Raw genomic sequence first — 23,390 nt, forward strand, 5'->3', positions numbered from 1 at the left:
TTTCATCTCCTAGGGTTAGGTTTTGGAATGTTAAGGGTTTTCCATTATTCTCAACAATAAATAGGCCTTCGAGCCTCATTGTAACTCAGTTCAGAGTCATGTAGCCACCACATCTCTTCTCAGAGATAAGCTACCATCGCCCTAGCTGGTTTATTTCCATTTCTGGTTGTAAGCATATTTCAGTATTTTCCATTAATGAAATGAAGTATTATTTCTGCTGCATCTTTGTGTATATGGTTATCTCTGTAATTTGTTGCGTTCCTGTTTAAATCCGGATCAGTGGTATCAGAGCGGTCTGCTTTTTCTCTATTTTTCTTTGCATGTCCCCAACAAGGTCGGGATATAAGGAGTTAGGGCTTGAACTGGTCGAACCTTTGCAAGACTAGCCTCGCAAATCCCGACGGCCTCCCATGGCGGATGAGAAGAAAGACGAGGGGACAGGAGATCCCATCAAAATCTTGCTCGAAGAAGCCCTCGAGCGACAACGGAATGCGATGATGGACAGCTTTGCCTAGATCCTTCAGCAGCTACCTAGAAGCGACACATCGGCTTCCAGCAGCTACTCTGGAAACGCCACGCCCTTTAAGGTACAAGTTAATTTTGAAATCCCCATATTCGAGGGTCAAATAGACACAGATGTCGTAGATAAATGGTTAAATCTGCTAGAGGGTTATTTTTATGTTCATGAATTTTCGAGTAGGGAAAAGATTGTTTTCGCTCTTCTCAAAGCAGCCCCCCACGTCAAGGACTAGTGGGAAACCTACTGCGAGTAGAAGGATGAAAGTACTGGCTCACTATTTTCAGCCGCACCCACCTGGAATTGATTCTGGGATGCCATCAAGGAGCAGTACTACCCTGTCGGAAGCTATGAGGATGAATACATAAAGTGGACCATGCTGCGGCAGGGAAGGGACCAAGACGTGCTGGAGTTCACCAATCTTTTCCATACCCTTCGCACAAAGATGGGTATCAAGGATTCGGAGCAACATTTGAAACTCAAATACCGTGGCTGCCTGCACGAGTACATCCAGGAAGAAATACAATTCCTGAACATCTCCTCGCTCGGCGCAGCATACCGATATGTCGTCAAGGTCGAGCAGAAGTTTAAACAAAAGAAGCGAGACTTTGGATCTGCGAATCCAAAGCAGGGGAAAGGTGCCCCTAAACCACAGAACAAAGGACAAAGCCAAGGCGGGACAGCCCAAGACAACTTGCCGAAGCTGCAAGCAAAGAACAGCGCCACGAAGCCGAAAAAGGACACTGGAAAATGGTGTGAGTTCCATAAGAGCTCCACTCACAACACAAGTGAGTGTCGGGCCAAGCAGTCACTGGTGGCTGAGCTAAAGGTTTCAGAATCAGATGCATGTTCCGACTTTGAGTCAGAACCCGATAAGGGGAATGAAAAAGGGAAGCAGATCATTGATGCGGATCCTAATGCAACTGTTGCTACCGCCAAGATCCAGAAAAATGAACCCGAAGATCCAGAGGAGGAGGAGCGTCTCTTCCACTCCCAGATGTGGGTAAAGGGCTCCCCGATACAGTTCATTGTTGATAGCGGGAGTCAAAAGAACCTCATTTCGGCAGAGGTCATGAAGCGGTTGGGCTTACCGACCACAGCACATCCACAACCATACACCATTGGGTGGCTTCACCAAGGACGAGATCTTCGCGTGAGCCAGCAGTGTCGCCTTCCATACAACATCAAGCCCTTCACGGATGAGGTATTGTGTGACATTGCTCCCCTTGAAGTTTGTGATGTATTATTAGGACAACCATACTTGTGGAAGCGACATGCTGTGTATGAATCAAGGCCCCGTGCTGTTATTATTACATTGGGAAATAAGTTGTACAGGATACCAGAGGTAGCACCACCTACCACCATCTCTTTGATTACTGCAAAACAATGCAGTAAGATCATTTCCAAAACCAGGAAATTTGTTTTCCTGATGATACGCCCTCAAGGAAAGAAGAAGACGGTGGCCGCGGCCTCCAGACGGGGTCCCTCTGCACGACAACTACAGATGGACAAGGTTGTGGAGGAGTACGAGGACATCTTCACCTCCCCTGCAGGGGTTCCTCTGCACTGTCAGGTCAAGCACTCCATCGATCTGACCCCAGGTGCGCCGCTACCCAATGGACCAATTTATCGGCGCTCCATTCTAGAGAACAATGAAATCAAGAGGCAGATTCAGGAGCTCCTGCAGAAAGGTCACATCCGTCCGAGTTCATCGCCTTGTGGGAGCCCGATTGTGTTGGTACAGAAGAAGGATGGGACGTGGAGACTCTGTATTGACTATCGGGCGCTGAACAAGATCACTGTCCGTAATAGGTACCCGATCCCGCGGATTGATGACCTCCTGGACCAACTAAAGGGGGCGAAATATTTCAACAAGATCGATCTGAAGTCAGGATATCACCGGGTACCAATCGAACCCTCTGATGTGTGGAAGACTGCCTTCAAATCCAAGGAGGGCCTTTTCGAATGGTTGGTTATGCCTTTCGGATTGACGAATGCTCCTACAACCTTCATGAGGCTAATGGATGACATCTTGCGGCCATTCACCAACTCCTTTGTAGTAGTATACTTGGATGACATTCTGATCTTCAGCCAGAGTTGGGAAGAGCACCTCCACCACATCTGATAGGTTCTCCGAATACTGCGTCAACACAAGTTATGTGCCAATTTGGAGAAATGCACTTTTGGCATGACCCAGGTTCAGTATCTGGGATACATCATTGATGAACAGGGGGTGCATGTCGATCCAGCCAAGATCCAAGTCATTCGAGATTGGCCATCTCCAACCACTCTAACAGAGCTCCGCAGCTTTCTAGGTCTTGCCAACTTCTACCGCAAGTTCGTGTTGGGGTTTTCTCATATTACTTGGCCTTTGAGTCAAGTCACCAAGGGAGGGGCGAAAGCAAAATTCGTTTGGTCTGAATCTCAACAGAAGGCATTCATGGAGTTGAAGGATCGCCTCTGCACGGTCCCAGTGCTCGCGTTACTAGATTTATAACAACCATTTGAGGTCGAGACAGATGCCTCTGACTATGCTATTGGGGCAGTCCTTACTCAACATGGACATCCAGTGGCATATCACAGTTAAACACTTTCAGACACAGTCCGGAAGTACCCCACTTATGATAAAGAGATGTATTCCATTGTACAGGCCTGCCGACAATGGAAGCATTACATTTTGGGGAAGGAAACGGTCATCCACACAAACCACCGACCCCTGCAGTTCATACAGACCCAAGGGAAATTGCAGAATGATCGCCATCAGAAGTGGTCTACATACCTGCAACAGTTCCACTTGAATATCAAGTATAAGAAGGGCAGCACCAATAATGTTGCATATTGCCTCAGTCGGCCACCGATCATGGCGTTAACCACAGTGCTCAACTCTTGTGGGCACGAGACTTCTGATTGGCCACTTCTCTACAAAAGCGACCCAGAACCCGGCCACACATACCAGACACTCTTGGAGGGTCGGCATGTTCCAGATTTTCACCTCCAGGATGCCTTGTTATGCCACCTGGGTCACCTTTGTGTTCCTTCAAGCGAGCATGCCAAGATGATTTGGGAAGCACACTACAGTCAGGTTGTTGGGCATTTCGGGGTCGAGAAAACAGTGGCAGTACTGCAAAATTATTTCTATTGGACGAATCTTCGACAGGATGTTGGGAAGTACATCAAATCATGTACTGCCTGTGCCATTGCCAAACTGACCATTAAGAAGCACGGCCTCTATACCCCGTTACCTACCCCTAGTCGACCTTGGGAATCCATCTCCATGGATTACATGTCAGGCCTTCCTTCCGCTAAGCATGGAAATGACTGTGTTTTTGTGGTCGTCGACAGGTTCTCGAAGATGGCCATTATGGCAGCCTGCAAGAAGAATATCACAGCAGAAGCCACTGCTAAACTCTTCTTTGAACGAGTCTGGGTGCACTTTGGGATCCCACAGTCTATCATCTCAGATCGGGACAGTCGGTTTCTCAGCACATTTTGGTCCAGTCTCTGGTCAATGTTGGACACCAAACTCACGAAGTCCACAGCCTTCCATCCTCAAACTGATGGCCAGACAGAGGTTGTCAATAGGATGATTGTGCACATTCTGCGCATGTATAACTCAAAGCATCCAAGCACATGGGACGAGAGCATCCCCTATGTTCAGCACAGCTACAACTGAGCTCTTCACAGCTCCACTGGCCATAGCCCTTTTTAGGTGGGTTGGGATTCCAGCCACTATGCCCCATTGATGTGGCCATGCCACTTGCAGCTACTCACATAAATTCAGCTCATGTCCAGTCCGAAACAGATAAGGCCACCAGCTTCATTGAGCGCATCCAACATATTCGCTAGCAGGTCCATGACATTCTTGAGAAATCAAATGCCAAGTAAAAGCAGCAACATGATCAACATCGGGTGCCACACAAGTTTCAGGTGGGCGACAAAGTCTGGTTGCATTTGCAAAAGGAACGCCTTACTGGAGCCTATCGGAAATTGAGACCACTCCGATATGGTCCTTACACCATTACTAAGGCTATGGGAGACAATGCATTTGAGCTCAGCATTCCCCCATTCCTTGGCCTACACCCAGTGTTCAATGTGGACTGCCTTCGGCCATACTTTCCACCATTGCTAGACACATCTGACATTGCAGAACAGCTCAAACCCACAGAATTAAATCCAGATTGCATGGAACAAGCTGCAACTGATCGGATCATGGACACACAGATCAAGAACATTTTCCAACAGAATATCCAACTGTATCGAGTTGTCAAAGCAGGCCAACTCCTTCAGCAGGGCAAGTGGCTCACCAGGGAACAAGTTCAGCAAAAGTTTCCTCATCTCATGGAGGAACTCAACGCAATGGGGACCATTGCTTCCTAAGGGGGGAGGAATGATCCAAGTGGATATTGGTGGCCACCTGCCAAGTCCACCTGGACCCCCACCATTGTTTCTCTCAGCATTTTCAGTTTCCTTAATTGTAGCACAACTTACTATTTTTAGCAGTTTTTCGGGTCCTGAACTTCTGGAGCCGTTTTGAGGCCCTAAACGACATTTTTTGGGAAATCTGGGGGCAACATGTGTCCATTGACCGATGTTGCCCTTCCCAAAGTGGTAGTGCACGGATATATATTTCTAACGAGCTATTGTACGCGTCAAACGGAGATCGTATGCCAAAGTTACGACCCCGGGAAGTTGATGTACCAATTTACCTAAACGAGGCCCACAGTTTGGCGTTTCATCTCCTAGGGTTAGGTTTTGGAATGTTAAGGGTTTTCCATTGTTTCTCAACAATAAATAGGCCTTTGAGCCTCATTGTAACTCAGTTTGGAGGCATGTAGCCACCACATCTCTTCTCAGAGATAAGCTACCATCGCCCTAGCTGGTTTATTTCCATTTTTGGTTGTAAGCATATTTCAGTATTTTCCATTAATGAAATGAAGTATTATTTCCGCTGCATCTTTGTGTATATGGTTATCTCTGTAATTTGTTGCGTTCCTGTTTAAATCCGGATCATCCAACCAGAGATACCCATCATGTAATAGACATAGTAACTGCCGGATAACAAAAGTGGTGATGGTCGCGTGGTGATAGTGGGGTATCTACCTTAGATTAAGTAATATCGCCTTCTCCACACCTAATAACCACTTCCGCAGCAGTAATTTGTCTTTGGCCAATTCTTGGAACTTTTCGTTGTCCGCATGGTCCCAGTCTTCGAACTTGATACTTGGAACTCATCCCAGCGGTAAACCATCGAACCTTATCTCATCTAGAAGAAGTGGGGTCTGGAGTGTATTCTTTGCAGCATCCAGGTCCTTCGGTATCTTGGCCATCCCGTTCCATGGGGAGATATATGGGGGTCGTGAAGGGATTCGGAAAACATCCTCTTCATCTTCATCTTGTGCTTCAATCTGAGCAATCAAATCTTGCAGATCTTCATCATCCTCCTTGAGTTTGGTGGTGATTTCTTTCGCCTTTTCGACAACTGATAACTTATTGAATCTTGGTGATACCCTGACTGACCCCATCATCTGCTCGTTCTTCCTAGGCCGCTGTGTGTGTGCGGATTTTGGAACTTCGAGGGCCGTAGCTACTTCGCCTAGCTCCTCCTGGGTTGAGTATAGCTCTTCCGCGAACCGTGCTCGGGTTCTCGCCATGGTACTCATGGGATGCCTGGAAACCGAGTGTTTGCTGGTCTTTACTGGTTCAAATCATGAATAACCCAGTGTTGGCGAAAGATTTTTGAATGGATCCCTTCCCTCCAATTTCAGTTCACTAATAGCAGCTAGGCTGTAGATCTTGTCGTATCTACCTCGGAACTTTTGTGTTAATGGCCCGCCGCATACTCCGCCCTGTCGTAACTTGAATTTTGTGTCAGGAATAGTTGTGTTAATGGTCACCTGTTAAAATTGGCAACCAGGGAAAAAATTCATTTGGGTCATCTTATTCATGGCTGATAATATTTTTATTAGATTCCTCTCATTGAGAGGTGTAGGATTGATATAAATATCATCCGATTCTGATAAGTATTCATGGAGATATGAATTTATTTTGATTATGGAATTATTATCAAGCCGACCAACAACTCATGTAGGCTCATAAGCCCAACAGTCACATCTATTCGAACACAACCATTGTGTATAAATATAAGAGGACTTTTCCTCATTTTCACTCACCCTTCTCATCACATCTCTCACTTTCTACTGCGCAGAAATAAGTCTCTTCTCTACTGTGCAGAAATGGGTCTCTCTCTCACACATGTGAAGTCGGAAGCTGTTGAAACTGAAGCTGCAACTGCAGAAGTAAAGATTGACCTACGTGACCTAGAATATCTCCTCATCTGAACTATTCTATAGGTTCATTTGAATCTCCACTGAAAGTTGCAACTTTTGGTGGTGGAATGAAGTCAATGCGACGAACGGTTTGCAAGATATCGACTGCCCTAGTTTGAAGCCGAAAACTGCTGAAACTGAAGCTGCAACTGCAAAAGTAAAGATTGACCTGTGTGGCCTACAAGATCTCCTCATATGAACTGTGATGTAGGTTCATCTGAACATCCTCTAGAAGACGCAACTTTTTGTGGTGGAATGAAGTCAATCTGACGGTCGGTTTGTGAGATATCCTCTACCCTAGTTTGATAATGAAGACGCTAATGCTGATGCTGTTGATCTAGGGTTTGCTACTACTAATATGAATCAGATTTATTGTACTATTTCTCTCTACTGAATTATTGAAGATAAAAGAATATTTGATCAAAGGGTTTCCCCACACATTGTGAGGTTTGTCCCTGGCTAGCCGCCATATCTTGTCTCTCTTGTCTTTGCTTGTTTTCTATCTGCATTTTACTTTATGTACATGTGATTGCTAATCTATGGAATATAATAAGAAAAAGAAGTAAATTGTTATAAGCATAGAACATACCATAACTTAACATGGTATCAGATCTAAGGTGAAGACAAAGCCCGGGCAAGAGCAAGAGCAATCACAGAAGAGAAGATTGGCGAGGCTATCCTAAAAGAACTATGGGGTCCTCAACACTCTGCCAAAGGCAAGCTTAGTAATAAAGATGACTATCACGGATGGAAGATGTCTATCGATCTAACCCTAGAAGATCCAAGAGTGCTGGACCATGTAAGAGGCAATATTGTTGAGCCTCCATCAAATGCATCCACTGCTGCATGGAACAAATGGAAAACCGAAGAAGTCAAAATAGAAGATCATCCGGGACTCTATCGACAAGCACTTGGTGGCCTACATCTCTAAACTGGACACCTCCAAGGAAATCTACAATAGACTAGGAAATGGCACTCACGTTTCTTGGAGGATTACCATCTGAATGGTACGTGTTCAGGACTACTCTTCTGAACTATAATGTAATTCCTGGTTTCGAGGAATTAATGGCTAGATGCATTCAAGAAGAAACAAGGGAAGAAGAGAAAGAAATGCCCATGCCTAAAGGTCCTCCTGCTGCCTTTTCTTCTCATGCTAAGAAAAGAAATAATTCCGGGACTAAATCAAAAGGAAAGGCTGGAACTAAGGGTGGAAGAAAAGGACGATGTTACATCTGCGATAAAGCAAGTCACTATGCAAGGGAGTGCCTTGATAGAAAGGACTCACACCGGGATGACGATCAAAATCCCTCTAATGGCAAATCAAAGGAATGACAAATTCAATAGCAAAGGTAAGAGGAGAGCTAGGGATCGAGGAAGAGGACAACCATTCAAGAAGGCTAGAAAGTCTAGGATGTAATAAATGCACCTGACCTTAAAAAGAACCTAGTGTCCATCTCGGCAATCGAAGACAAAGGCTACAAGGTAACCTTCAGCAATGGCAAGGTATGTATATGGAAAAATAATGTTAAAGATGCCTTTAATCTTGGGTTTAGTGTTGATTCATTATATCAAGTCGATGGAAGTCCATTAGGTGTCATGTCTTGTGACACAACTCTTCAGTACGAACTTTGGCATCTAAGGTTTACCCACCTTCATTACAAAGCTCTACTAGATGTAAGACAAATGGTAACAGGGATGCCCGAATTCCAAGTAGAGAAAGAAGGTGTATGTTCGGGATGTGCCAAAGGAAAGCTCAAAAGGGGACCATTCCCCTCAAGCCAAAGCAAGGCCTATGATATATTACAGTTGGTTCACTCAGGCATATCTGAGGCTGGCATTAAGAGGGAGAATAATACACCACGTACTCCTGAGCAGAATGGTGTGGCGGGAAGGAAGAACCACACGATTGTGGAAGCTGTCCAGGCCATGCTACATGATCAAATACTTCCGAAGTTTCTAAGGGCTTACACTACAAACATTGCTGTATATGTACAAAATTGATGCCCTCATCAAGCATTAGGTTCCAGGACTCCTGAAGAAAATTTCACCGTAAGAAACCTGATGTTTCTCATTTTAGAATTTTTGGAAGCCCTGTATATTTTCATGTGCCGAAAGAGAAAAGAAATAAATTGGGTGCATCTGGAAAGAAGGGAATTTTCATGGGCTATGTTGAAAATACTAAAGGCTATAGAATCTATGTAGCCGATCAAAGGGAAGTCGTAATTAGTCATGATGTCACCTTTGACGAAGATATGGCTCTCAGCAAGGTGAACAATCTTCCGACTTTGAGGAGCTCTCAAGAAGCCGACACCAGGGAACCGAAAGAAAAGGATGATGAATCAATTCCTGATGTAGAAGAACCCATGGATTCGATTGATCCTCCTCCATGTGAGCCTTCCTCTTCTAGGAAGAGGCCTTCATGGCTTAGGGGGCTACTTGATGATGCTGAAGGACATGTTGCACCTCGAGGAACCTTTCGTGAAAGTAAGAAACCTAATAGGTATCAGGGATACCTGACCATCATGAGCACGATCATACAAAATAAGCCTTCATCATTCTCAGACGCCGTCAAGCATCAAGTATGGAAGGATGCTATGACCGAAGAATATGAGTCTATCATGAAGAAAGATGTCTAGGAAGTAGTTCCCAGACCCCAGGACAAGACAATTGTTACTTCCAAATGGCTTTACAAGATAAAGCATGCAGCAGATGGAAGTACGGAAAAGTATAAGGCTCGTTTTGTTGCTCGTGGTTTCTCCCAGAAGGAAGGTATAGACTATGATGTGATATTTGCACCTGTTGCTAGATATACGAGCATCCGCTCGATCATAGCCCTTGCCGATTCACAAGGATGGAACCTACTTCAGATGGATGTCAAGACTGCGTTCTTACACGGCTCGATCAAAGAAGAGGTCTACATGGAGCAACCCGAAGGATTTGAAATTTATGATCGAAAATCTCATGTATGCAGGTTGAAGAAGGCTCTCTATGGGTTGAAGCAAGCACCCTGAGCATGGTATGAGAGGATCGACAGCTACTTGATGAAGCTAGGATTCACTAGGAGTGAAGCTGATCCTAACCTTTACTTTAAGGTTGAAGATGACAAGCCTCTCATATTGGTGCTGTATGTGGATGACCTCTTTCTAACAAGTGTAGACCCTCTCATTCACAAATGTAAGAGGGACTTGGCTTCTGCATTTGAAATGAAGGACCAAGGACTTGAAGTATGGCATAAGCCAAGGGAGATTTTCCTATCTCAAGGAAAATATGTGGTAAAGATATTGAAAGATATGGTATAATGGACTGCAAGCCTGTAACCACCTCGAGGATCTTAACTTTTAGAAGTTATATGGTAGTGATGTCAGACCAGATTTGGGAAATGCCTCTGAGTTTCAAAAACTCATTCGCGTTGATGTTCTTGGTGAACCTCCATCCAAACATATGTTTTGCAGTTAGCACTGTTAGCTCATATTTGGTTAAGCCTCACTGCATTGATGCCAAGAATCTTCTAAGATATCTTCATGGCACAATTACTAATGGATTGAGATACACTATTGGAAATATGAAGCTGCATGATTATTCGAATGCTGATTAGGCAGGTAGTGTGGAGGATCACTGGAGCACTTTTTAGTGTTGTTTCTCTTTGGATTCTTCTTCGATATAATGGATGAGCAGGAAGCAGAAGTTAGTCGCCATAAGCACCATCGAGACCGGATACATATCTACGAGTATGATCTCATATGAAGTTGCCTGGTTGGGGAAGCTCTTCAGTGAGCTGTTTGAATACATACCATTGTGATTCTTTGTAACAACCAGAGGTGGGATTCGATTATTGAGGAATCCCGTATTCGTCGATTGCTCCAGCAGATAGACATCATCTAGGATATGGTAAGTCAATGAGCAAGGAGGCTCCATCGAATTAAGATGATGTACAGGTTGATATACCTTGTCAAAGCCCCGAGGAAAGATCTAATCTATGATTTTAACAAACGACTTGGAGTCGTCAAGAAACCCTTGTACAAGGGTCCTGCATGTTGCATACATTGATCTCTGGGAACTCTGGGGGCTTACGATTCTTACTGGAGCAACATACGACCACAGGGTGACTCACCCTCCCCTGGTGGTGCGCACTGGAACAAGATGATTCGCTCTCTTATGGAATATGATGATTCACTCTCTTGTGTAGCAGGATGATTAGTTCTCTTGTGAGGCCTAGATTGATGTGTTCTCCATGGCAGCCTGGATTGATGTGTTCTCCATGGCGATTGTAGCAGGATTGATGTGTTCTCCTGTGAGGACAGGATTGATTAGTACTCCTATCGAGGCATCCTACCCATGCAGTCTGGGACTCATGGGAAGTACCTCTCATCTGATCAATGAGCAAGGAAATGAAGTTAGGGACCATAGTAGTACCGATGGACGCATCGTTGTATCTACCGTACTCCCTAGACTAGGATGACCTCCATTGATCTGGGATTAATGATACTGGTCTGGGACCAGTGGTAGGAGTTGTACCATACTATGACGCTGACTTTGGTTCGGTTGAGACTGGTCTGGGACCAGTGGTACATACTCCGAGACTGACTTTGTGTCAGTGCAATACTGGTCTAGGACCAGTGAGAGTGGTACATACTATGACGCTGACTTCAGGTCGGTTGAGACTGGTCTGGGACCAGTGGTACACTCTCTGAGACTGCGATGCTGGTCTGGGACCAGTGGTAGGAGTGGTACTTACTATGAAGCTGACTTCGGGTCAGCTAAGACTAGTCTGGGACCAGTGGTACGCACTCTGAGACTGACTTTGAGTCAGTGGAGGATGATACTAGTCTAGGACCAGTGGAGTTGTACTCACTATGATGCTGACTTCAGGTTGGTTGAGACTGGTCTAGGACCAGTGGTACATACTCTGAGACTGACTTTGAGTCAGTATGATACATCCTCGATCATTTCTTCTTCTTCATAATTCAGACAAAAGAAGAGCAGGGCAAGGGTCAGGCTATACAGGGCAGTGCATTTGATGGATGAATAGTAACGACCGATAGACAGATTACAGATGAAGTTCTCCCTGGTTGTGAGGGAGTGTTAAAATTGGAAACCAGGGAAAAACTTCATGTGGGTCATATTACTCATGGCTGATAATATTTTTATTAGATTCCTCTCGTAGAGAGGTGTAGGATTGATATAAAGATCATCCAATTCTGATAAGTATTCATGGAGATATGAATTTATTTTGACTATGGAATTATTATCAAGCTGACCTAAAACTCATGTAGGCTCAGAAGCCCAACAGTAGCATCTATTCAAACACCAACGTTGTGTATAAATATAAGAGGAATTTTCCTCATCTGAACTTACTCTTCTCATCACATCTCTCTCTCTCTACTGCGCAGAAATGAGTCTCTTCTCTACTGCGCAGAAATGGGTCTCTCTCTCACACATGTGAAGCCAGAAGCTGCTGAAACTGAAGCTGCAACTGCAGAAGTAAAGATTGACCTATGTGGCCTAGAAGATCTCCTCATCTAAACTATGCTATAGGTTCATCTGAATCTCCTCTGAAAGCTGCAACTTTTGGTGGTGGAATGAAGTCAATCCGACGAACGTTTTGCAAGATATCGACTGCCCTAGTTTGAAGCCGGAAACTACTGAAATTGAAGCTGCAACTGCAGAAGTAAAGATTGAACTACATGGCCTAGAATATCTCCTCGTATGAAATGTGTTGTAGGTTCATCTGAACCTCCTTTGGAAGCCGCAATTTTTGGTGGTGGAATGAAGTCAATCCAACAGTCGGTTTGTGAGATATCCTCTACCCTAGTTTGATAATGAAGCCGCTAATGCTGATGTTGTTGATCTAGGGTTTGCTAGTGCTGATATGAATCAGATTTATTGTACTATTTATCTCTACTAAATTATTTGAGATAAAATAATATTTGATCAAAGGGTTTCCCCACACATTGTGGGGTTTGTCCTTGGCTAGCCGCCACATCTTGTGTCTCTTGTCTTGGCTTGTTTTCTGTCGATCGTTTAATGTTCTATCTGCATTTTACTTTATGTACATGTGATTGCTAATCTGTGGAATATAATAAGAAAAAGAAGTAAATTTTTATAAGCATAGAACATACCATAACTTAACATGGTATCAGATCTGAGGTGAAGACAAAGCCCGAGCAAGAGCAAGAGCAATCACAGAAGAGAAGATTGCCGAGGCTATCCTAAAAGAACTATGGGGTCCTCAACACTCTGCTGAAGGCAAGCTTAGTAAGAAAGATGACTATCACGGATGGAAGATGTCTATCGATATAACCCTAGAAGATCCAGGAGTGTTGGATCATGTAAGAGGCAATATTGTTGAGCCTCCATCAAATGCATCTGCTGCTGCATGGAACAAATGGAAAACCGAAGAAGTCAAAATAGAAGATCATCCGGGACTCTATCGACAAGCACTTGGTGGCCTACATCTCTAAACTGGACACCTCCAAGGAAATCTACGATAGACTAGGAAATGGCACTCACGTTTCTTGGAGGATTACCATCCGAATGGTACGTGTTCAGGACTACTCTTCTGAACTATAATGTAATTCCTGGTTTCGAGGAATTAATGGCTAGATGCATTCAAGAAGAAACAAGGGAAGAAGAGAAAGAAATGCCCATGCCTAAAGGTCCTCCTGCTGCCTTTTCTTCTCATGCTAAGAAAAGAAATAATTCCGAGACTAAATCAAAAGGAAAGGCTGGAACTAAGGGTGGAAGAAAAGGACGATGTTACATCTGTGATAAAGAAGGTCACTATGCAAGGGAGTGCCCTGATAGAAAGGACTCACACCAGGATAATGATCAAAATCCCTCTGATGGCAAATCAAAGGAATGACAAATTCAACAGCAAAGGTAAGAGGAGAGTTGGGGATCGAGGAAGAGGACAACCCTTCAAGAAGGCTAGAAAGTCCAGGATGTATTAAATGGACCTGACCTTAAAAAGAACCTAGTGTCCATCTCGGAAATGGAAGACAAAGGCTACAAGGTAACCTTCGGCAATGGCAAGGTATGTATATGGAAAAATAATGTTAAAGATGCCTTTACTCTTGGGTTTAGTGTTGATTTATTTTATCAGGTCGATGGAAGTCCGCTAGGTGTCATGTCTTGCGACACAACTCTTCAGTACGAACTTTGGCATCTGAGGTTTGCCCACCTTCATTACAAAGCTCTACTGGATGTAAGACAGATGGTAACAGGGATGCCCGCATTCCAAGTAGAGAAAGAAGGTGTATGTCCGGGATGTGCCGAAGGAAAGCTCAAAAGGGGACCATTCCCCTCAAGCCAAAGAAAGACCTCCAATATATTACAGTTGGTTCACTCAGGCATATCTGAGGCTGGCATTAAGAGGGGGACTACTACACCATGTACTCCTGAGCAGAATGGTGTGGCGGGAAGGAAGAACCGCACGATTGTGGAAGCTGTCCGGGCCATGCTACATGATCAAAGACAAGGCTATAGAAACTATGTAGCCAGTCAAAGGGAAGTCGTAATTAGTCATGATGTCACCTTTGACGAAGATATGGCTCTCAGCAAGGTGAACAATCTTCCAACTTTGAGGAGCTCTCAAGAAGCTGACACTAGGGAACCGAAAGAAAATGATGATGATTCAATGCCTGATGTAGAAGAACCCCTGGATCCGATTGATCCTCCTCCACGGGAGCCTTCCTCTTCTAGGAAGAGGCCTTCATGGCTTAGGGGGCTACTTGATGATGCTGAAGGACATGCTGCACCTCGAGGAACCTTTCGTGAAAGTAAGAAACCTAATAGGTATCAGGGATACCTGACCATCATGAGCACGATCATACAAAATAAGCCTTCATCATTCTCAGATGCCGTCAAGCATCAAGTATGGAAGGATGCTATGACCGAAGAATATGAGTCTATCATGAAAAATGATGTCTGGGAAGTAGTTCCCAGACCCCAGGACAAGACAGTTGTTACTTCCAAATGGCTTTACAAGATAAAGCATGCAGCAGATGGAAGTATGGAAAAGAATAATGCTCGTTTTGTTGCTCGTGGTTTCTCCCAGAAGGAAGGTATAGACTATGATGTGATATTTGCACCTGTTGCTAGATATACGACCATCCGCTCAATCATAGCCCTTGCCGCTTCACAAGGATGGAACCTACATCAAATGGATGTCAAGACTGCGTTCTTACACGGCTCGATCAAAGAAGAGGTCTACATGGAGCAACTCGAAGGATTTGAAATTTATGATCGAAAATCTCATGTATGCAGGTTGAAGAAGGCTCTCTATGGGCTAAAGCAATCACCCCGAGCATGGTATGAGAGGATCGACAGCTACTTGATGAAGCTGGGATTCACTAGGAGTGAAGCTGATCCTAACCTTTACTTTAAGGTTGAAGATGACAAGCCTCTCATACTGGTGCTGTATATGGATGACCTATTTCTAACAAGTGTAGACCCTCTCATTCACAAATGTAAGAGGGAGTTGGCTTTTGAATTTGAAATGGAGGACCAAGGACTTGAAGTATGGCAGAAGCCAAGGGAAATTTTCCTATCTCAAGGAAAATATGTGGTAAAGATATTGGAAATATTTGGTATGATATACTGCAAGCCTGTGACTACCTCGAGGAACTTAACTTTTAGAAGTTATATGGTAGTGATGTCGGACCAGATTTGCGAAATGCCTCTGAGTTTCAAAAACTCATTCACGTTGATGTTCTTGGTGAACCTCCGTCCGAACATATGTTTTGCAGTTAGCACTGTGCGCTGATATTTGGTTGAGCCTCACTGCATTGATGCCAAGAATATTTTAAGATATCTTCATGGCACAATTACTGATGGATTGAGATACACTACCGGAAATATGAAACTGCATGATTATTCGAATGTTGATTGGGCAGGTAGTGTGGAGGATCTTTGGAGCACTTTTTAGTGTTGTTTCTCTTTGGATTTTGCTTCGATATAATGGATGAGCAGGAAGCAGAATTTAGTCGCCATAAGCACCATCGAGACCGGATACATATCTACGAGTATGATCTCGTATGAAGCTACCTAGTTGGGGAAGCTCTTCAGTGAGCTGTTTGAACACATATTATTGGGCCTCAAAATAGTCCCTATTTTCACTCCATTATTCACCAATATTTTCACATTTTACCTTCATGTCACCTCCATTCCACCTCCACATCATTCCATTTACCTCATTATTGGGTTATAACTATGCTTTTCCAAAGTTTATTAATTCTTAACATTTTTAAGTGAATTTATGGCTAAACTTTAGAAAATAATATGCTTATACTTATACCTAACAATTAGAATGAGTTTGTTGACATGTGTAGGTACAAAGGAAGCTTCCAGGGCATCTTTATGTGGCCTTGAATGATCAAATTCGAATTTGATAAGATAAGCCTCATGGAAAAGATCATGGAGAAAATCATGGACCTCATGGAGGAAATCATGGAGGATAGGGTTATGTGTCTAGATGGTTGAGAAATGTATGGAACTAAAAGAGAGATTAGTGGATCATCATTATGAGTTTGTTATCTCATCCTATTGTATAAATAGGAGTACCTCCTCCATTCCAAAGGGAGGACTCTTAGAGCATTGTATCCAATTGATGATGGAATAGAATAAAGCTTCATTTTACATATATGTTCATTATTTAGTTTTAGATATAAGTTTTACATGTATTTCCATTATGTAGTTTTAGATTTAATTTTCCTTAATGTAGTATATGGAATAATTTGTCTTGTTCTTAAGAGAATTGAGCTCACTCTAAAAGGATGAGAGAAACATTTTATTTCATATTAGATCTTATTTCATTTAATTGCTTAGATGTTTGATGTTTGAGGATTTGTTTGAGATTGATGACTGAGTTTTAAATTAGAATCTTATCAGCATATGAGAGGACAACTAAGGGTCTAAGTTAGACTCTCTCTCTCTATTTGATTTGCATGATAATTGAAATTCATTCTTTTGCTTCTATGTTTCAAGTATCATATGAGGAGATACCAAGAGTCTAAGTTAGGCTCTCTCTCCATTGATTTATATGGTAATTGAAATTCATTCTTTTGTGTTTATGTTTCAAGTTATTTCATTTCTTATGCTTGTGAATGAATCTTAGTTTAGTTTGGACTAGTACATGAGAGGACAATCAAGAGACTAAGTTAGTCTCTCTCTCTACTTGAATCTAAACAACAATTAAGTTCATTCTCTTGTTTTCATTTCAAGTTTCTTGTTTTATGAATGATTTCTCTATGATACTGTAGGGAAGGACAACCAGGACCTCCTTAGTTAGGAGCCTCTTCCCTTGCATATTATATTGAATCGTAAATAATTTAGTTAGACATAGGTTAGTTGCCTACTCCTGCATATATTGTGCTGGCATCATCACAAGCTTACGAGTTTCCCTGGTCGATAATTTATGCAGCAATTTAAGTCCAATAAATTGCCCAACACATACCATTGTCATTCTCTGTAACAACCAGAGGTGGGATTCGATTATTGAGGAATCTCGTATTCGTCGATTGCTCCAGTAGATAGACATCATCTGGGATATGGTAAGTTGATGAGCAAGGAGGCTCCATCGCGTTAAGATGATGTACAGGTCGATATACCTTGTCAAATCTCGGAGGAAAGATCTAATCTGTAATTTTCCAAAATGACTTGGAGTCATCAAGAAACCCTTGTACAAAGGTCCTGCATGTTGCATACATTGACCTCTGGGAGATCTGAGGGCTTGTGGTTCTTACTAGAGAAACATACAACCACAGGGTGACTCACCCTCCCCTGGTGGTGCGCACTGGAACAAGATGATTCGCTCTCTTGTGGGACATGATGATTCTCTCTCTTGTGGAATAGGATGATTCACTCTCTTGTGTAGCAGGATGATTAGTTCTCTTGTGAGGCCTAGATTGATGTGTTCTCCTTGGCGGCCTAGATTGATGTGTTCTCCATGGTGATTGTAGCAGGATTGATGTGTTCTCTTGTGAGGATAGGATTGATTAGTTCTCCTTTCGAGGCATCCTACCCATGCAGTCTGGGACTCATGGGAAGTACCTCTCATCTGATCAATGAGCAGGGAAATGAAGTTAGGGACCATAGTAGTACCGATGGACGCATCGTTGTATCTACCGTACTCCCTACGCTAGGATGACCTCCATTTATTTGGGATCAATGATACTGGTCTGGGACCAGTGGTAGGATTTGTACCATACTATGATGCTGACTTCAAGTCGGTTGAGACTGGTCTGGGACCAGTGGTACATACTTCGAGGCTGACTTCGTGTCAATGCAGTACTCGTCTGGGACTAGTGAGAGTGGTACATACAATGATGCTGACTTCAGGTTGGTTGAGACTAGTCTGGGACCAGTGGTACACTCTCTGAAACTGCGATACTGGTCTGGGACGAGTGGTAGGAGTGGTACTTACTATGAAGCTGACTTCGGGTCAGCTGAGACTAGTCTGGGACCAGTCGTATGCACTCTGAGACTGACTTTGAGTCAGTGGAGGATGATATTGTTCTAGGACCAGTGGAGTTGTACTCACTATGACGCTGACTTCGGGTTGGTTGAGACTGGTCTGGGACTACTGGTATATACTCTGAGACTGACTTTGAGTCAGTATGATACATCCTCGATCATTTCTTCTTCTTCATAATTCGGACAAAAGCAGAGCACGGCAAGGGTCAGGCTATACAGGGCAGTGCATTTGATGGATGAATAGTAACGACCGATAGATAGATTGCAGATGAAGTTCTCCCTGGTTGAGAGGGCGTGTTAAAATTGGAAACTAAGGAAAAAATTCATGTGGATCATCTTATTCATGGCTGATAATATTTTTATTAGATTCCTCTCGTCAAGAGGTGTAGGATTGATATAAAGATCATCCGATTTCGATAAGTATTCATGGAGATATGAATTTATTTTGATTATGAAATTATTATCAAGCCGACCTACAACTCTTGTAGGCTTAAAGCCCAACAGTTGCATCTATTCAAACATCAACGTTATGTATAAATATAAGAGGAATTTTCCTCATTTTCACTCACTCTTCTCATCACATCTCTCTCTCTCTACTGCGCAGAAATGAGTCTCTTCCCTACTGCGCAGAAATGGGTCTCTCTCTCACACATGTGAAGCCGGAAGCTGCTGAAACTGAAGCTGCAACCGTAGAAGTAAAGATTGACTTGCGTGGCCTAGAATATCTCGTCATCTGAACTACACTATAGGTTCATCCGAATCTCCTCTAAAAGCCGCAACTTTTGGTGGTGGAATGAAGTCAATCCGACGAACGTTTTGCAAGATATCAACTGCCCAAGTTTGAAGCTAGAAACTGCTGAAACTGAAGCTGCAACTGCAGAAGTAAAGATTGACCTGCATGGCCTAGAAGATCTCCTCATATGAACTATGTTGTAGGTTCATCTGAACCTCCTCTGGAAGCCGCAGCTTTTGATGGTGGAATGAAGTCAATCCAACAGTTGGTTTGTTGAGATATCGTCTACCCTAGTTTGATAATGAAGCCGCTAATGTTGATGCTGCTGATCTAGGGTTTACTATTGCTGATATGAATCAAATTTATTGTATTATTTCTCTCTGCTGAATTATTGAAGATAAAAGAATATTTGATCAAAGGGTTTCCCCACACATTGTGGGGTTTGTCCCTGGCTAGCCGCCATATCTTGTGTCTCTTGTCTTCGCTTGTTTTCTGTCGATTGTTTAATGTTCTATCTGCAATTTACTTTATGTACATGTGATTGCTAATCTGTGGAATATAATAATAAAAATAAGTAAACTGTTATAAGCATAAAACATACCATAACTTAACATCACCTCTGGACCTTTTTGCGCGGCAACGCAACCCTTGTGGCACAGCCACGATTTGGCGGACCGAATAACTCTGTATCGAAACTATTTTCCGCGCTAGCTTCCCGTAGACTTGTTTATACTTTCGCGCCTTCTTTCAACTGCTTGAGATGCTGGGACTATGCTTTCTACGGGTGGTTAGGTGGTCACATCCCCAGTGCGATGTCTCAACTTTCCTGCTAGCCCGGGTTGCGATTACCTTTCGAGTGCCTTTGTAGTTGTTATCTCTTTGTGCGTTATTGTGTGGGGTGTATCCTTCCATAGGTGCGGGCACAGCCATGATAGCAAGGTTGCGGCTCATTCTAGTTCTGCGGGAGACCCGACCGAGCCTAGTTCCCTTATGTGCAGACTCGCGCGGCCGACGTGGCTGTCGCTACTTTCCATATTGTTGATTCCCTCCCCTACTAGCGCGCTTTTCTTTTGTAGTTGCGCCCATAGTTCATTGATTTCGCGAGGCCTGCTACTACCTCGCTTATTCTGGGCTCCTTCCTGTCTTATTATTGACAATCTCATCTTCGCCTCCCTTCTATTATAGGCCCATCGAACCTGTGGTATCTGCAACTTCCCAGTGGGTTGTTTTATCAGGTGAGCACTGTGCGTGCTTCCCCCTGTTCCCCTCCTGACTTTGTGGCAGGCCGTTGGTGAACTGGATTGTTGTAGTGAATTCGGACTTATGATTTTGATTTGGTTGGGTGCCTGCACAACATATACCTGCAACCTATGCTAGCGATGGATGCTTACCCCATTTTTCCCTCCAACCCATACGCGCACTTGCCTCCAACATCCACGCCACTTTCTCTGAATCTTTGGGCATGTACTCCATTTGTGAGCAATTGTTGCGCATGGTACCTTCGTGGGGGCATCCTGCGGCTTTTGTCTCAGATTTGTTGTTGCGCATTGGTCGACTGGTTCCTCCGCCTTCATGGCATCCTCATCAGTTGGCTGCCCCCTTGCCTCTATTGTTACTCGGCATAGTGATCTAACCATCATATTACAATTTAGTGTCGTTACCTCATGTAATCGGTTCTGCCATCGCTCAATCTCTTCATCTGAGTCTGACGTGCAGGAACTATCACGGTCCCATGAGATTCTTTCATCTATTGTCAGATTCACTCAGTCCTGATCTTGCGCTGTGATCTGGTAGATACAGTCCAGTTCATCGTCATTGTCCTCATCGCGCACCGGCTCAGTATAGCGTGCCCCTTCGGCTGGGTCTAGCGGAACCACTACGCGGAGAGATTTTTTTTCGAATATCATTTTTTGTTTCTTTAGGTTGATGACTCCATTCATATCCGTGGCCCAGTCTATCCATAACAATGCAGGATAAGGGTTATTTTCATCCACAATTTCTATGACCTCAAAATCGATTTGTGTGCTTGCACTGTCGATGTCTACTGTAACTCCTTGTAGTATTCCCATTGGCAAGATCTTCTATTGGTTCGCCATCGGTAATTGGATACGAGACCATTGTAGTGCGGGCCTGCCCATGCGCTCCCAGGTCTATCTAGGTAGGACATTCACATCTGACCCCAGGTCCAGAACAACCTGATCCATCTCATAGTCCCCAATCTAGACAGTCAATCGCATCTCCCGCCCAGTGCGCAACGCATGCTTGCCTAGTTTCTGGACCATCTGAGGTTCATCCGATCCTGCACACCTAGTTATAAACTCTTGTAGTCCCTTCACCACTTTAGTGTCCCGTAGTAGCTTCATGCATGTCTCTAAGAAGGTAGTTAACATAGGAGTATCCTTCTCCGGCTCCGTTTGATCCTTGCTACCTGAAGTAGAAGTTTCCACAAATCTCTTCTTAGCTTCCATAAATGTTTCCTTCACACGCTCCAAATCAAATTCAAGTTGTTTTGTGGGGGCCTTACGAACCCATGCATCCTCCTCTAGTTGCTTCCCCTTGTCTTCTCCTGTAGTTGCACCACTCCTGAGCATCATATTCACGTTAGGGTCTTCCTCGTGCGGTTCAGCCTTCATCATTTGGATGTTCTGAGTGGGAGTAGCTAGAAGCACCCCTTTTTCCCGCATCTGAGCAATCAGTGTGGGGCAATCAACTGCTTCATGGTCAAATTAGTAATAGTAAGGGCAAAATGCTTTGGTAAGGTTTGTGCAGTCACGCGCGTAGTGCCTTGGTCCTCCACAATTATAGCAAATTAATTGTCCCCGTCCGCATCCTTGGAGTCTGCCCCGCACTATTGCTGCGGCAGGATCCTACCTGCGCGCCTCCATCTGCATCCTATAAGCAGGTGTTCGATCCATCCATAACTCATAACTTCGGCAATTTCTTTCATCGTGGCCCATCATCCTACAAAAGTTTCAAAATAACTGCGGGGAGTTATCTCAAGTTCTGCAATAGATGACAGTTTTCCGTGGCATGCTTTCCTCCCACCTAACAGATCACGCACCAAAGTGCGGCCACCGTGCTTGGCCCTGTTTGTACCTCTGGTTGCAATGGTATAGGTCCCCCCGCTGCCACATAGTTCGCAAAGACCAGACATTGATCCTTATCATGTCCTTGGCCCTTACATTTGATACACCACACCTCTTTGCACACTTCTGATAGAGGCGCATGTCCTTGTTTCAAACTTCGCATCTCTAAAAATAGGCTTTGTATTTGTACGTGGATTTGCTGAACTCCCAACCCCGGATCCTGTATTGGGGTTTCGTGCAACCTCATTGTGGTCTCTAATGCTTCGGCTTGGGTTGAGATCTTTTGTTGTGATAGCGTCATCCTTAGATGTGGTGTCAAAGACGCCACAAACCACGCGTAGTGTTGCGCATCCATCAATGTCATGTTAGCCTCGCAGATTGTGCTTTTCAATCTCTGATCCAGATCCCACGGGGTTTCACCAAGTAACATCATGATTTCCTTGAACCCAATGACCGACTGCGTCTCTGATTTTGGCTGACCAAATTCTCTGTTCAATGCATCCTAGATCGCCGCTATTCCCGCATTCGGATGATCGCTTGAGTACTTTATATACCACGTCAACGTGCGGTCTTGCAGCGCGCTAACCAGAGTATCCTTTTTGATGTTATCATTTGTTCTACCTTGGGATTCCCATACAGCCTGTTAGTGTCAGTCTTTGCAGCCTTCCTCCAGTGATCAAACATGCTCTTACAAAGTGATTTTAAGGTTTCAAGGTCAAATTTTGTCATTGCAATAAGTCTTCAAGAAAAATTTGGTCACTAGGTATTAGGTCTAGGGTTTGCCTTTACTCCTTCCCAAGTTGTCGAAATGTAGGTCCATGTCACCATTTAGATGAGTGTGCCATCATTCAAAGGGTTTTCATCATCACGTCAGGTTCCACTGGGTCATTTTACACCTTGTTCATGCTTCAGTTGCGCCTAGGTAAGGTTCATTTCCCTCTCCTAAGGTTTTGAAGGAAATTTCTCTTGGATGGTAAAATCATCAGCAAAAAGTGTATCCTGATATTCCTACACCTTCCCCTATCCTTAATGTACCTTATTAAACACTTCCCATCACTGAGATCCCTCAAATTCCTCATTTTTGCACAAGCCCTAGTTTCTTGCTACAACTTGGCAATTTTCTAGGCTAGGCCTGTGTTTTTCCCTTTTGGACCCCTTCCCCTCACTCAATATTTGAAATTCCACTTTCCCCTGCTTCCTAACATCCTTCCCCACTTCGAAAATTTTTCTCAAGAATTTAGAAGCCCCTTATCACC

General features: G+C 43.9%; 1 protein-coding gene across 1 annotated transcript in view; it reads right to left on the minus strand.

Annotated features, from left to right (window-relative positions):
- Positions 1 to 6,222: 6,222 nt before the first annotated feature.
- LOC149211038 (receptor protein kinase-like protein ZAR1) overlaps positions 6,223 to 23,390 on the minus strand; it is a 29,603-nt gene continuing 12,435 nt past the window's right edge. The window contains exon 8 of the mRNA XM_089399172.1: positions 6,223 to 6,411. Coding sequence (XP_089255298.1) covers positions 6,223 to 6,411 — 189 coding nt within the window. The remainder of the gene's footprint in view (positions 6,412 to 23,390) is intronic.

This window comes from Pinus tabuliformis, chromosome 1_2, assembly GCF_031772625.1.
Source record: "Pinus tabuliformis cultivar Carrire ecotype Pingquan chromosome 1_2, CPIR1, whole genome shotgun sequence".
NCBI classification, from domain to species: domain Eukaryota; kingdom Viridiplantae; phylum Streptophyta; class Pinopsida; order Pinales; family Pinaceae; genus Pinus; species Pinus tabuliformis.